General features: G+C 44.0%; 1 protein-coding gene across 1 annotated transcript in view; it reads right to left on the reverse strand.

Moving 5' to 3' along the window:
• LOC138302034 (pancreatic triacylglycerol lipase-like) overlaps positions 1-15193 on the reverse strand; it is a 200033-nt gene that overhangs the window by 144039 nt on the left and 40801 nt on the right. The window contains exons 3-4 of the mRNA XM_069242448.1: positions 13782-13936; positions 11660-11785 (exon numbers count right to left, since the gene is read on the reverse strand). Coding sequence (XP_069098549.1) covers positions 11660-11785; positions 13782-13936 — 281 coding nt within the window. The remainder of the gene's footprint in view (positions 1-11659; positions 11786-13781; positions 13937-15193) is intronic.

The following is a 15193-nucleotide window of genomic DNA, read 5'->3' on the forward strand; positions in this document are numbered from 1 at the left end:
TCGAGACACGTTGATGGGACACATTTCCAATCGATACTCCATGCTCAGGGAGGCCAGTGCCACCTGTCATACTAATTTCTCTCTCCCATCCATTCCCTGCACCCCTCCTGGAGGGCGGATGAGATGGATACTGTGCTCCGATTCAAGTATTCCCGAGACATACATGCAGGCCACAGATGAAGACCCTAACCTTTTAGATGCAGGTGGAACAAATTGGGTTGGAAGGCATAGCTTTGTGCAAGATATGTAGAGTGATGGGGAATGAATCTCGGAATCCGATAGCGTAGTTACAGGCTACCGGTGATAGATTATAAACCTTGACTGCACGACACTTCCCTGTGTGTTACCTCTTGTGAATGCCACGCACTGTTTGTTTCCTCTGATACGTTTATGTATGTAGCGCTTACTAAATCCGAAAGGGCCTGCAGCTTTTAAAGACACTGAGACTAACATATTTTCTCAATGCTCTGTGGTTAACAGATACGTATGGACTGGAGATCGCTATGTGCAGCCCATCTTGTGAGTAACACAGATCCTTCTTTATACAGCGAGGACATGCGGCTTTGAAGCACTGTCAAAATTGAGTTTAAAGTACGTGAAGCGGCTTCCTACAGTCCCAAGAACAGAGCGGTGTTAGTGGGAAGAGAAGACAGGGCAGGGTGTTTATCACATTTCAGCCTCGGGTCTCTTGTGGAGTGGCGTGAGCCAGGAGTGCGGGGTGTGGTGAGGTCAGGCCTGATCCCAGCAAGGGCCTTGTGTTCTTCACTTGTCTGTACATTCGGTGCATGTCGGCTATACCTCAGAGCAGCCATCAGATGCAGACGCAGACGAGCACATGTAAGTGTCTTGGCAGGCACATCAGCAAATTGCTGATGCTTATCCACTGATACACTGTAAACTGCACACTGAAAGCTTAATCTGCAGCCAGGCTTGTGAATTTAAGAAAACTCGGTAGTCTGGTCTGAGAGACAGCAGTGTGCAAATGTTCAATATGCCACAGTATCTGTCCACCTCTCGGCTGATGCACATTGTAAATGCTGTCCTTATTTCATTCACTTGGGCCCTGTTGGATCGAGGCGGATAATATTTAGCATGTTCGACTGCAGACACATATAATTATAAACTGGGCCTGGCCAGTAAATACTTGGAGCGCGGAGTAGCAAAACTCTGTGAACTCCAGCCGCGGAGCAAAGTTTACCGCCCAGGCCTAGTGCAAACATAATTTCTTCTAGACCGGCTGGCCTGATTCTTCCCAGGCCCTTGGAAAATACTTTTGAACCTGGAGACACAGCCTGAGCCTCTCTGTAGAAACCTGGATATGCCAGTCAAAAGGATATCTGATAATCTTGTGAGCGATTTAACCCTGTAAGCCAAAGTAGTATTATCTGACTGAATAGGGAAGAAATGAGGAAGGACAAAGTGGCTGGCCCTTGCAGCAGGCCAAGACTAGCCAGCACGCTACGCCACTGCATGACTATATTCAAAACATGCGCCACACCCCGCTGGCTGGCAGTGGTGAAGCTGATCCAAGATCCCTCCCTATCATGGCTACAGTGAAAGCCATTCAGGACATCTGAATCCCTCAAGAAGGAAAATGGGTGTGCTAGGCCTGGACATCTCTCTTTTTTGTCAGGACTTGAATAATGTTGTTGACTGAATCACAGAGGCTGTATCAACAGAAGATACTGTCACCTTACTGAGAAACGCATTTGATAACAGCTACTTTGAAGATAGGGCAGAAGACCCACAGGAGATCACAAGGCACAACCTCAGGATTGTTTGGATCGAGGAGGAGGCTAAAGGTTTTCGACCTGAACAGTTTCTTTTCACCTGCCTCAAAACCGAATCCCACCAGAAAATATGTTGCTGTATCTCATCACTGAACATGAACATAAGGGGCTAAGCCAGAGGCCCCCTCCCTATACACTTCATAGACCTCTGACAGTGTGACTACCAGGACTTTCATGCTACCCCCAGTATGGTCAACCAAAAAGTTGTAATCTTCTGAGACCACATGATGTTTTCCTGGTGGTATATGCAATGATCCTTTCTGGTGGTAAAACAGAAGCTACATGTTATGCACTTCAGCAATAGTCTAATATACCCAGAAAAACTTAAAGTAAACCTTAGAGGGCAGGCATTTTTATTTTGAGACTCTAGTGGCTCCGTGAGACTGGTTGGAGGAGAGGAAGGATGTCTCCTGAGGTGGAGGTTACTGGTGGACCACTGATGTGGTCTCATCTGGAAGGTAGTTTAGTGGCCCAATGCCCCATTACCAGCAAATAGTAGGTGGTGTTGACAGTGCTTGAGAGGCATCTCACAGACCCGACCAGAAGGCAAGACTCTGAGCATGAAGATGAGGCAAGGCTGAACATGAAGCTCTTCCCATCCTTGAGAAGAAAGACTCTTCCTCTAAATAATTAGTGGGGGGTCAGGCCTTGCACCGTACACATCTTCACTATAAACCTCTCGTGTGTTCCTCATCTGTCCTTCTGTCTCTGAGGCCTCTACCTACTAATTTCTGTTCCTATTACTTGTGTTCTGTCCTCCTCTCCTCTAAAGTGGGTGGGGAGTGTTGCTCACAGAACGTGTTTCACCAATGCAGTGGAGGCCAGCCTTGCTGCTCTGGGGCCTGGTGTTGGGCCTCGGACCCTGGGGTCTCAGTGGGAATGGGAGTCTCTCATGCAGTCTGAGATGTGCCACATGACCCCCCACTTTTTGCCAATGCTCTCCTATACCAGGATGACTCAGTTTAGGAAGGCAGGGTCCATGTAGTAATATGGGTATTATTAAGGAGAATCAGTGTTGTGGGTGCATATTTTTTGTTTGTTCTGTAGAGTCACACAGCAGGCTGGCCTTCTCCTCATGGTTTATTGTATATTTCAAGGTTGTATAGGTGGTTGTGTAAAGGGCCACACATGATTATAGGGCAGAACTGCAGAGTTGGGTGAAGGTCAGCGATTGAGTTGTTTTGTTAGGGGTGTCATTTTGTGTCACAGTTTTTGCAGTTTGACAACAGATGTGGCCCAATCAGGCCAGAGTGCTGGTATGTCTCAACCACAGTCAGCAGATGACACACTTGCAGACGCTCAAAGATTGCAAATAACGTCCTGAATGTGAATGGGCTTAATGACAGAACCAAATGAGGTGCTGTCCTCCAGTTCCCCAAGTAACCTTACTCTGCTGTTGTTATGCTGCAGGGAAGCCACTTGTTGGGTTTTAAATGTACATTCCTTGGGCACTCTGGCTGCTCCTGTGCATTCATTTTCAGTTCACAAAATGTCCAATAGAAGTGGTGATGTTGTGGAAGTTCTTCTTCATCATAGGTCACAAAATCATTCTCTGATAGACAGGGCAGATACACAAAGGCTGTAGGTTGATTGGCAGGCCCTGGACATTCATCAACGAGTTTGGGTGTCACGAAACCATATCCATTATATTTCACGATCTGATTGCCTAGGGGCTCTGACCCATCCAAGTGACACAGTCATCAGATGTCATTTTAAAATCATTATGGATTAGGGGCTGGACAAATGTGGAACTGGAAATCAGACTTTTTTGCTGCAACTCCCTGCTACCACAGTCGTCTGGCTCACTGGGTGTGTGACATTTGGCAGGTAAGTGGTTAACTCAATATTCCCTCCCCCACACATCCTGCATTATTTCTTTGCCCCACCTCCAAATTTTATTAGCGATCTCACACATATTTCCTGCCATATGGTCTATCTGATCATGCCACTATTGAGCTTACTATGGACCGTAGTGAAAGATCGCAGTGAAGCATGTGGCACTTTAATGCCTGGTCATTAACTGACTCCCACTTTTGTGGCGTATCTTAAGGAGGAGGCAGAGACATTCTTTCCAAATAACGTGGTTACAGTGCCAGCATTTGGCATTTTCTTTGAAGTCTTCAAGGCAAACATGTGTGGACGTGCCCTGGATCATTTCATGAAGCAACCAAAAGACAAATAAGAAACCAAGGTCAATTTTGAAACTAAACTTCCTCACATGGATTGCACGTTTGCCCATAGCCATATCAATCGTCTTCTCCAGATTGAGGCATCCCATCAAATCATATGTGTTATGGCCTTTGACATGTCCAAAAATGCTCTGGATCTCTTCCATGCCTTGATAAACCAGCAAATCTGCTTTATTAGATAGCCATGGTGATTGTCAACATACTTGTTTTCTATTATAAAATACTATATGTAACTCACCAGAACCTTAGGTCAAAGATAATATCATTAGAGACTTACCAGTGCAGAACCTAGACTCTGGGTCCTGTGTAGCCCATGACCTACTGAGGAACTGGCTGAGGCCTTGTTCTCCATGCTGGGGGAGAAGGCCTCAGCCATTCAGAGGCTCCAAGGTCAAATGGCCCAACTGAATTTCTTTAATGATTGTTCTCCATTGTGAGCCCACATATGAGGAACATATTTGTGGAGGTTGACATGAAAGTAATCCTGCTAATAATGTAGATATTGCTGATATGGCTGTTCTCCCCAGATCTGGGTACATCCATTATAAATGTGATTAATTTTCCTCAATTTTCCTTATAACCACCAAGTATAAACTGCTTGCTAATACCTTAGCCATAAGCGTTACTAAGGTAATTTCTTATTTATTAATACACGCTAATCCAAACATGTTTATGCTGCATCATGCATGGAAGCTTCCTTGACCAGCCCCCATTATCCTGGTAGACTTCAAAAAGGCATTTGGTTCCATAAAATGAGGCTACTTGTTTGATATCTTGCACAAAATTAATCTGGTCCACCAGTGTCTGTCATATATTAAGTCTCTTTAAACTGACACAACATCCCGGGAGAAAGTTAATGGTGTTCTGCCAGAACCATTGTGTCTAGGCAAGGGGCTAGGCAAGGGTGCCCCTTCTCTTTACCCAGGCTATTGAATGACCAGCACCTTTGAGTCGCAGGGGCTGGACTGGGGGGTTGGGTGGCGATGTTGGATATTTCATCTCCTGTGTGCTGATGACATACTTCTCTTTGCCCTGTCCCATTTATGCAGGTCACTGACCTATAAAAATGCTGGAGATCTTTGTATAAAGTCTGGGATGGTGATTAATTGGGACGAGACCGTTTTTATACAGTTGAATGCGGGGAATAGACAGATACTCACAGTTAATGGTGCCACTTACAGTTTCATATACCTGGGAATGCACATCGCTCCCAAAGCCAAAATGAAGTTTGGAGCTCAATTTGAAGTTCCTATCAATAGAACCGGTCAGAATTGACTTACCTCTCTGTTTCCACAACTGGTAGAGTCATGCTGTATAAAATGTTGCTTGTCCAATTAATACTTTATTTCTCAGAAAACTGTCCATTAGATATACCCCATGGTTCTTTTGTATGATACAAGAGAATTCCAGTACATTAATTTGGGTATGGGGCACATTACAATGAGCTATAAATAAGTGTGTCTGGTGCATGTACGATGGCTGCTTGGCATTGTTTAACATTCAATTTGGGCTCCCAGTTCCTGGCGATCAATGGATGAAGCACAAAGGCCTACTGTCCATTGATCCCATCTCCATGTTGTATGGTGGTTTTTGTTCACCAGCCCTTCCCCTGTCACAAGAGTGGTGCTGAACAACTAGGACCATGTCCAGAAGTGATTTAGGTGGGAGCACAGGCTCACACAGGCTTGGAGACATCACTGTAGAAGGGTAACTAGTTGGCCCAGACAGACCAATATCCTGGTTGTTGGGACTGGGATTGTATTGGGATTTCCAGATCTGGTGATGTCTGGACTAAAGTGCATATCAAATCCTGAGTGCTGAGTGGAGCATTTTCATCACATAAAGCACAATTTTATAAATACCTTCACCTGTGGCATGCCTTTGGCATTTACAAGTCCAATTTGAGCCCGCCCGCAGATATTAAGTCCCATGAAGCTAAATTGTTTATTGGTCTGTTAGAGGCCAAGGACATTTAACATACATACTGCACCCTACTAATTACGAGGTCACTTTCTGTTCCTTAAGTATAGTAAATACTAGCTACATTCCTGTCCCTCAAGTCTACACTGGTTAGAGATCTCGAACCATTGAATGATGATGAATGTCTTGAAGCACTAAGGGCATCACGTAAAATCGCCATATCTGCCAAACTACGTTTCTTTCAATTTACATATATCCACTCGGTCTATTATACTCTTGACTACCTCTGGAAAATGGGTAAAGCTTCTACACCGAACTTTCTCAGGTGCCTACACCAAGTGTGCAATTTCCTTCATGTAATGTTAGGATGCACAGTCATCTAACACAACTGATCTGAGACCTCGTGGATCCTAATGGTGCTTCTTGTGTGGCAGATTACACTCCTTCCTAAGGTGGTGCTCCTGGGTGTCATCGAAGTAGAGGGATATGCACGTTATGAATGGAGTCTCATGGATTTGGGGCCCTTGCTATAAAAAATATATGCTGCAAAGTATTGCCAAGCGGCATCTCCCTTGGCTCTTTAGGATGATTGTCTACGTAATATAGATCACTGCTTGTCAACTGAATGTGGGATTCATAGAGCCAGAGTTTGCCCAAGCTAAAACTGAAAAATATGGGGCTCCTTGTGTGATTGATCACTTTTGCATAGAGTGCAACTATGTAGCTACATATATTGGAGTGTTGATTATTCATGTCTTTAGATGTCCTTGTCCACCGATGGTGATTTCCATCACTCTACTTTAAATTCAACTTGAACCTTCTACTTATCACTATATTTGATAAATGACAATTACATATGTTATAATAAACCAGGAAAACTGATAAACAGCGCCCCGTCATTGACATTCTGGATCCGGCTCCTGTGTTGCGGCCGACATCCCCGCCAGCCCAGCGGGGATGTCGTAATGGCCACCACACAGCGGTTACAACTTGGCGGGTGGCTGTTGCCGCCCGCCAATGTTGTAATGAGGGCCTTTGTGTTCTAGTTTATTAGATTTGAGGAAGAAAATATCTGAGGTGCATATTTAATTTAATTGACTCCAAATCTGTCAAGGAGGTTGTTACCCATTGTTTTTCCACAAATCTTGACAGCGGTGCACCCGTCGCGCTTTTCACTGCTATGCAGACAGTGAAAAGCTTAATGGGGCCCCCAGGGGCCCAGCGACTCCCCTTTCCGCCAGCCTTTTCATGGCAGTTCCAACTGCCATGAAAAGGCTGGCGGGAGGGGGGCTCGTAATCTCCTGGGCAGCGCTGCCCTGGAGGATTCCATCCACCTGGACCAACATGGCGGAAAACCGCCGGTCTCGGCGGTGCGACCGCTGCGCTTTCACCGCAGTCGTAATTCGCAAGATTGCACCGCCAGCCTGTTGGCGGTGCAATCGTCAAAACAGCCCTGGCGTTCTTTGACCGCCAGGATTGTAATGAGGGCCAGACCGATTAAATGCTCAATCAACTCCTCCTTATAACTACATAAGCGCAAGCCTTTTAGGGTAAACAATAAGTGTTCCAAGACCCTTCAAATTGAGCTATAGGTATCAACTTAAGATGAAATTGCATATATTTTAATTTGTATCCTGGGTCCAGGTTACAGACTAAGGCCCTCATTATGAGTTTGGAGGTCCCAACTAAAGGACCACCAAACTTGCGGGGGGACGCCACTGCCAGGGTGGTGACGTCCCCCCAAGCATATTACAATGTTCCCTACAGGCTGACCGCTGAAAATATTTTAAAACGTGGTTCCCGCCGGGCTGCCCAGTGGGAACAGTGCTACGATATTGGTCTCGACTCCCTTAAGGGAGCCAAGGCCAATATCATAGCACACAGCACCCTCGGAATGTGCACAGAATGCACACAGTCTGCCAAGCAGACAATGCGCATTCTGAGGATGCATGGGCAGGGACAGGTCATGGGCCCCCTTGTGGCCCCCAGCACTGGGTTTCTACCAATCTTTCCATGGCAGCGTCCCTGCCATGGAAAGGGTGGCGGAAAGCTGAGTTGTAATCAGCCAGGTGGTGCTGAGTTCAGCGCGGCCTGGGCTGAGTACAACTCAGGCTGCCGTCACCACTTCGGGAACCATGTTACTGGCGGGGACTGCGGTCTTTAGGGGGGTCCACCCACAAAGGTTGTAATGTGGCAGTTGGACTGCCTGGAGTGCAGCGGTCCAACTGTCACCGAGAGTATGAGAGCCTAAGTATTCTTTTTTTACTCTAGAATACAACTCTGTTATGTAATGAGCGTGTCTATGCTTCTGGAGTGTTAACAAATCAGTGACCCTAGAGTTCCTCCAGAGATTTGGTGTTATTAGCCTCTTTCGCTCCTAGCGGTGCAATTTTATAAGATCCATGAAGGACAATAATTTGTTTTTCATAATTATTTTAACAGATGCCGACTTCAACTCAAATGACAAATCTCAATGATTTGTTACCTCACTGTAAGTCAGTAATCTCAATGAGTCTTTGTTTGCAGTCACACAATCACAATAGTAGTTAAAAATTGCAGAAGAACATCCTATGATTAATGAAATCAGACATAGTTCCATTCTCAGTTTACAATGGGGTATTGATGAATGAAGATTCAGTAAAGATGTGAGTTCCTTTATATAAATTTTAGCCAAATCGTTAATGTATTTTTTTTTTGGGAACACTATTCGTATATGTGTCAGTGATAAGGTGGTAACAGCATATGCTGTTTATATTAATGATAAGATGAAAAGACACAATTTGGCTTCCTTTAAATATTTTTCTCTCTAAAAACAGTAAGATAAATTACTTGAACTTTGAGTTTACCAAACTTCCATGAATGTTTCAAGGTTTGCGTATTATGCTGTTTTTTTAACCGAAGTACCCTAATTACCTGTTTACCCTACTTTTTATTATATAGCTCATATAGCATTTATACAAAAGTGCTAATACTCTACTTATTTATATATAAATAACTAGCATATTTTTTCATCTCCTCTTTCCTGCTTACAGTTTACTGTAGATCACGTTAGCTAGAAACCTTATGCCTTTTAAGCTTGTACTATGCTTATAGTCTTCATAATAAGTCATAATTGTTTCTATTTTAAATGTATTCTTAAATCTAATTGACTTTTTACACTATTATTTTACTAAGAACCAGTGCACAATTTTCGTTTTAAATGTATGACTTTAATAATTATGTTTGGAAATTGCAATTGAATCAAAATGTATTGTGTTCTGATTGGATTCGTGTATCTTGATTTTGCTTTTGAAAACAAATAAACATGTTGCAAAAAACCTGAATCTGCTGTGGAGTGGAGTATTGCAGAGTGGAGTATTGCAGAGTGGAGTATTGCAGAGTGGAGTGTTGCAGAGTGGAGTAAAGCGTTGCAGAGTGAAGTGGCATAGAGTGTTGTGGAGTGTAGTGTGGAACAGAGGATTGTGGAGTGATAGAGAATGGAGAGGACTGTCCTATAGTGGAGTGTCATAGAGTAAAGTATCATGGAGTAAAATGTCATAGAGCAGCGTGTCGCAGAATATAGTGTTGTAAAGTGTCATAAATGAAAGTGTTATGGAGTGTTGAGCGGAGTAGAGTGTTTTGGAGTGGGTAATGTAAAGTTGAGTAGTTTTAGAGTAGAATGGAGCAGTGTGTAGTAGAGTTGTGTAAAGTCGAGTGGAGTGGTGTACAGTGGAGTGGTTTAGAGTAGAGAAGCATAAAGTGGATGGGCGTACAGTGGAGTGGAATGTCATGGAGCAGAGTGGAGTGCATGGAGTAGAGTAGAGCGGAGCAGTGTAGAGTGGAGTGGTGTACAGAGGAGTGGTATACTGGTGTAAAGTTGAGGGGTGTAAAGTGGACAAGTGTACAGTGAAGAAGTGTACAATGGAGTGGACTGGAGTTGAGTGTTGTAGAATGGAGTGTCAGAGTGGAGTAGCACAGATTGGAGTAGAGTGGAGTAATGTAGAGTAGAGTAGAGTGGAGTAGTGTAGAGCAGAGTAGAGTAGAGTGGTCTATAGTGGAGTGGTATAGAGTAGAATATAAAGTGGAGTGGTGTAAAGTGGAGGGAATAAAGTTGAGGGATGTACAGTGGATGTAGAGTGGAGTAAAGTATCATGGAGTGAAATGGCATAGAGTGTCCTAGAAAGGCGTGGCATAAAGTGGCGTGGAGTGGTGTAAATTGGAGTAGTATGTTGTGGAGTAGAGTAGCATGGCATAGAGTGAAGTAAAGTCCATGGAAGGCATAGTGGAGTAGGGTTCCATGGAGTGGAGTAGTGTGATATAGAGTGGAGTAGAGTTGCATGGCATAGAGTGGAGTTAAGTAGCATGGAAAGGCACTGTCTGTGTTGCGTAGAGTGGAGCAGAGTGAAGTAGAGTATCAGAGTGGAGTGGCAGTGAGTGGAGTAGTGTCATAGAATGGAGGGGTGTACAGTGGAGGAGCACAGAATGGAGTAGAGTGTATTAGACTGGAGTAGAGTGGAGTAAAGTGGTGTGGAGTGTTGTAGAGTAGAGTGTTAAAGAACACAGTGGCATGGAGTGGAGCACCATAGAGTGGAGTGTCATAGAGTGAAGAACCCTAGAGTGCATAGAGTGAAGTAGAGCATCTTAGAGTAAAGTGGCGAAGAGTGGAGTAGAGGGGAGTAGAGTAGACTGTATAAAACTGGATTGGTGTAGAGTGGAGTGGCATAGATTGGGGTGACATAGAGTGGAGAAGAGTAGAGTAAAGTAGACTGGAATGGAGTGGAGTAGAGTATCGTAGAGTTGAGTAACGTAGAGTATGTATGGTGTAGTATAGCACTGCCATTACAGACAACACATTTTCAATTGAATTGATCATTACATGTGCACAGACATATAGTCCTACTGTTAAAAACTATACAGCATAGAAACAATGATGTGTGGAAATTGTGTCACCGAGAGTACTGATTTGTTTTCATTGTATTAAAATATTTGTTTCTAACACACTTTAGAATTACAAAAAAAGTGCTTCATTTGTGCTTTCTTAATCCTGATATATTCTGAAATATTTGCACAGTTCTTTTACAGCCATTTACATTTTGTGTGCTAGAAAAAAGCCTTTCCTTTCACAAATCCAGATTGCCAGATAAGTTGTCTCACTTTGAAGTCAGAGGAAAAAGTAAACACCAAGCCCCCCTCAGATGACAGACCCTTACATTTGACCTTTGTCTTCAAATGCACAGCAAATATGACAAGATAGGACAAAAATGATAGGCCTGTTTACAAAAGCGAGCACTCACAGAAGAATACAGTAAACAGGCTATGTTCCACAGGAGGGATTAACTCAAGCTGGTCAGCCTAAAACAAAGCCAAACAATAGAAAGAAACAACCTGTGACTGACAAAAGAAAAAGTAAATAGTAAGCAATGTGCGGACTGCATTCCCAGGGAAGCTTTCAAATTGTCCCCAAGAAGACATAAGCAAACCAGACAGCTGTGCTGTTTGGTAGGCTTCAAACTAAAAACCATGCATGGGCTTTGGAATCTTGGTAAGGTGCCCTCTCTCTCCCTATTTCTCCTAAATCGTTAAAATCTCTCACATGTGCCTCTCATATCTAATACTCGTCTTGGGTGTAAACTTTCTCGCTGGTTATAGTACCTTCCACTACTAAAGCAAACCTTATAAAGCTAGAACTTCCACACATTCCTTTCTACCTATTCTCCACCACTGAACATTTTAACCCAATGGTCATTTTAGTGACTGTGCCCTCATACACCCAGCACGTACCTTGCACATGTCTGATAGCCAGCTTTCCTCTCCTTTGTCTACGAAGCCATGAGTGATGAACCGTGTCTTCCTGGAGGTTTTGAAGTTTGAAGATGATATTGATGCTGCATTTTTTGCTGATATTTCCTATAGTGAACACAACACTGATTAGGATTGGATCAAGGCTGACAAGGTAGAGTTTCAGTGCAAAACTTTTTTCTAACTATTCAGAGAAAGTAAGTGTAAACTACTAACACCACTTGCTGCCTTTCCATTGCAGGTGGAACTAAGGCTTGTGTAGATTCTCTTCCTCAGTTTTTTGTGCAGTATTTTATATAACGCAAGCTCGACCAGAAGGTATTGAAGTGCTTTACTTGAACACCATTTACATTACACAAGGTCACATCATTTTTTTAGACACAAGGATATTAAGTGATTTGCCCAGAATCACAGGATGTTCAGCTGATACAGTTCCACAGTTCCAAAGTCTGTAGCTCTGGCCATAACGTCACATCTTAAATGGATGGAGAACACATTTTAAAGAGTGCAATAACATTCCATGGCAGGCGTGTTCATCTCTCCAGGATGTTGTGCTCATAGACACTGACAAAATCTGTTTATCAGACCAGTTGTGATTTACCAGTCAACATCCTTCAAAACGAATTATCAATGTACTGCAATGAAGTGCATTTGCAATGCAGTGCAAATGTTGTGGTCACAAACCCCATTCCTTTATATTAATGGCATCCCCCACTGAAAAGGCATTTAGAACATCCTGATTTGGTGTTAATCACAGCTCATTGGGGAGAATTTCCAGCTAGCCTTTCATCTGCTATCAATTTGAGACCCACCAAAGGACTTTCTCAAGAGCTGTAGCCTAATGGCTAGATCTGCCAACTTTAAAACCTCGGGACACAAGTTAAAATCCAAGCCTCAATGCTTGGCTCAACATAATTTGATTCTGGACAAATCGCTTAACCTTCCTGTACCTAAAAACGTGAAGTGTTCTTTTGTACATGATCTTCTACATCATCTCCCAACTCCCCATGCAACGTAGTGATACACTGCTGTCTAGCTATGTATGTGCTATTGAAATACCAAGAGATACTTGCATACTGTCAGGTAGGCCTCTGTCAGAATATGTGCGCCCTTTCTCTATATCTTAACCTGTATCATGTTCCTGCGATGTACTGAGGGTTCTAAGCATGTGTTCTTCTCTGGGGTTTCCAAGTAGGTATGTACCAAGAGGTTGCTGCTGGTGAGGTATTCTCATTTAATACTTATCTCTGGTTACGGAAAACGTTATAGGGCTGATTCACAAAAACATTTATGAGCATAGGAAGTAGTACAACGAGAGTGCTTGTTTACATCGTTTTACATGCTCTTGTGAATCGGGCCTAAAAAATCCAATTCATATTAGTAAAAGTACAAAGATGGCACAGTTCTTTCTATTTGTTCTGTTTATGAATATTCCCTGATATTAAAATTTTAGATGTTTTGGGGACAGTTTATAAACGCATGGAAGAGTAAGTAAAAGAGGTGTTACTTTACTTACTCCAAAATGCCTTAGTGAAAGGGCCCCACCCAGTGCTTAATTTGTGTTTGTTGTTTCCGGTGCTGAGCACCGGCACTTATTTTTGAAGGCCGGCACTTATTTTTCTGCCTCAAGCATTTACTACGAGCAAAATACACAGGTGGAAATACGGAGGAAAAGAAAAACGAAAAAGCGTCAGAAGGGGAAAAGCAGGAAGCTGCAAGAGTGAGCTGAAGGGGCAGGGAATGGCTGTGAATTTATTAATATGGCCCGAGATGGTTTCATGATTACGCTGCCTTGGTATTTCGTGCTCGCACATTTAATTGCAGCAGCCGCGTGTTTCAGACGAGGGCTTTGAGTACCGGCACGTTTTTGTACACAAATTTGGCACTGGCCCCACTTATTCCACTATATTCCATTACATGTCCTGACTCTTTAAAATGCATGGGATAATCTTCCATTAGGACACCTTTCAACTGGTATACCTCACAGGGCCCGGTAGTGGGGCAGACAGAAAGGCGTCTTCAAGCCTTCCCTGGAGTTACTCATAGACCCCAATAGTTCAGGTATCATATAAACCTCGCCAAAAAAAATGGAAAAAAGACTTACCTGAAAGCCATTTTGATTTTGCTGGGTGTAGAGGAGGAAACGAGTGTTTATTTTTTCTGGCGACCAGGGTAATGCTCCAATTGGTCTCTCTGCCGTCCCAGCCCACGGACTTTTATCAGAGAAGCATCCTAATCGGTCATAACAGACCTCAGCTCCTGCGCAACAGTGTAAAAGTGATATAACTATTAATTAGGCACATCTTTTCCCACCACTATCCAGCTACTGCTTTCACGAAATCTTTTTTAATGGTATTTATTTTTGTGTAACAATAACAGGTAAAGCCAGACACACAAAGTACATTAAACAAGCAAGGGTCATCATACATAACAGACATAAGAGCTGCAGATGGAGAACGTGTGGCAATGCAGAACGGCGCATATTAGAAGATGAAACATTGATTATAAAGCTCCCACCGCAGGGGACAGCGAGGGTCGGGCGGTGAGAGAGAGAAAGTGGATTCCTTTCATGCGGCGCTGGGGACCCGAAGGACGTGGCATGTGACGTCAGGTCGTGCATGGCAGAGTGTGATGGTGGCAGACCTGGGGATGGGAAGCGGGCGTGAGCCACTATGGACTCATCATGCTCGTGTGAGATGTGGTCAGGAAATGCGCTTTCATAAGCCATGTGCACTCGCCCCTGACATGTCGTTCTTTACTTCAACGTTCGTATGGTAAATGTCCCAGTTCCCAACCCCCACCCCGCTATCCCCCTAGCACGTAGAGAATGCAGAACACTTGATTCGGCACAATCCCATAATGGCAGTGTGTTCAACCATTTGCCAGGATCTGGAGGTGCGGAGGCATTCCACTTCATTGCGATTTGCCACTTAAAAGGACGAACGCTAAGTCAATGAATCGACGTAACTGTTTATCACCATTGGCTCTGGGGCGAAGGCCAAGGAGGCAAGACTCAGAGGCAGGAACCAAAGGATGGCCCGATAGTTCAGGTACGGTATTCTTGATCTCTACCCATGTTCGCTGCAGAGAAGAATAGTCCCAGTCCATGTGGTAAAACGCAGCCTCCCTCAATTTACAATGCGTGCACGATGGCAGGGATATGGGCAATAGTGGTTTAATACAACGGAGGGATAGATAGGCCTTGCCTGTATAGCTGACTTGTGTACAGTGAAACCTAGGGTTCCGAGAGACTTTTGCGTTTTGGAGCGTCCACGCTTTGTTGGACAAGGGACGGGGAAGCCCCTCGCTCCACCTAATCCAAGTTTCCCCTCGCTCCACCTAATCCAAGTTTTACTGACACCTGCTAGGTTGCTGGACAACAGAGTACCATATAGGATCGAGATGGCATGACGTGCGCCACCTAAGGTGAGGAGTACCTGACGGAGCTGAGACTGGGGTGGCTCTGCCTCTCAGACCCCCACACTGCTCCCACAACATGCTTGATGCGTTAAGAAG

Source organism: Pleurodeles waltl, chromosome 6 (assembly GCF_031143425.1).
Source record: "Pleurodeles waltl isolate 20211129_DDA chromosome 6, aPleWal1.hap1.20221129, whole genome shotgun sequence".
NCBI classification, from domain to species: Eukaryota; Metazoa; Chordata; class Amphibia; order Caudata; family Salamandridae; genus Pleurodeles; species Pleurodeles waltl.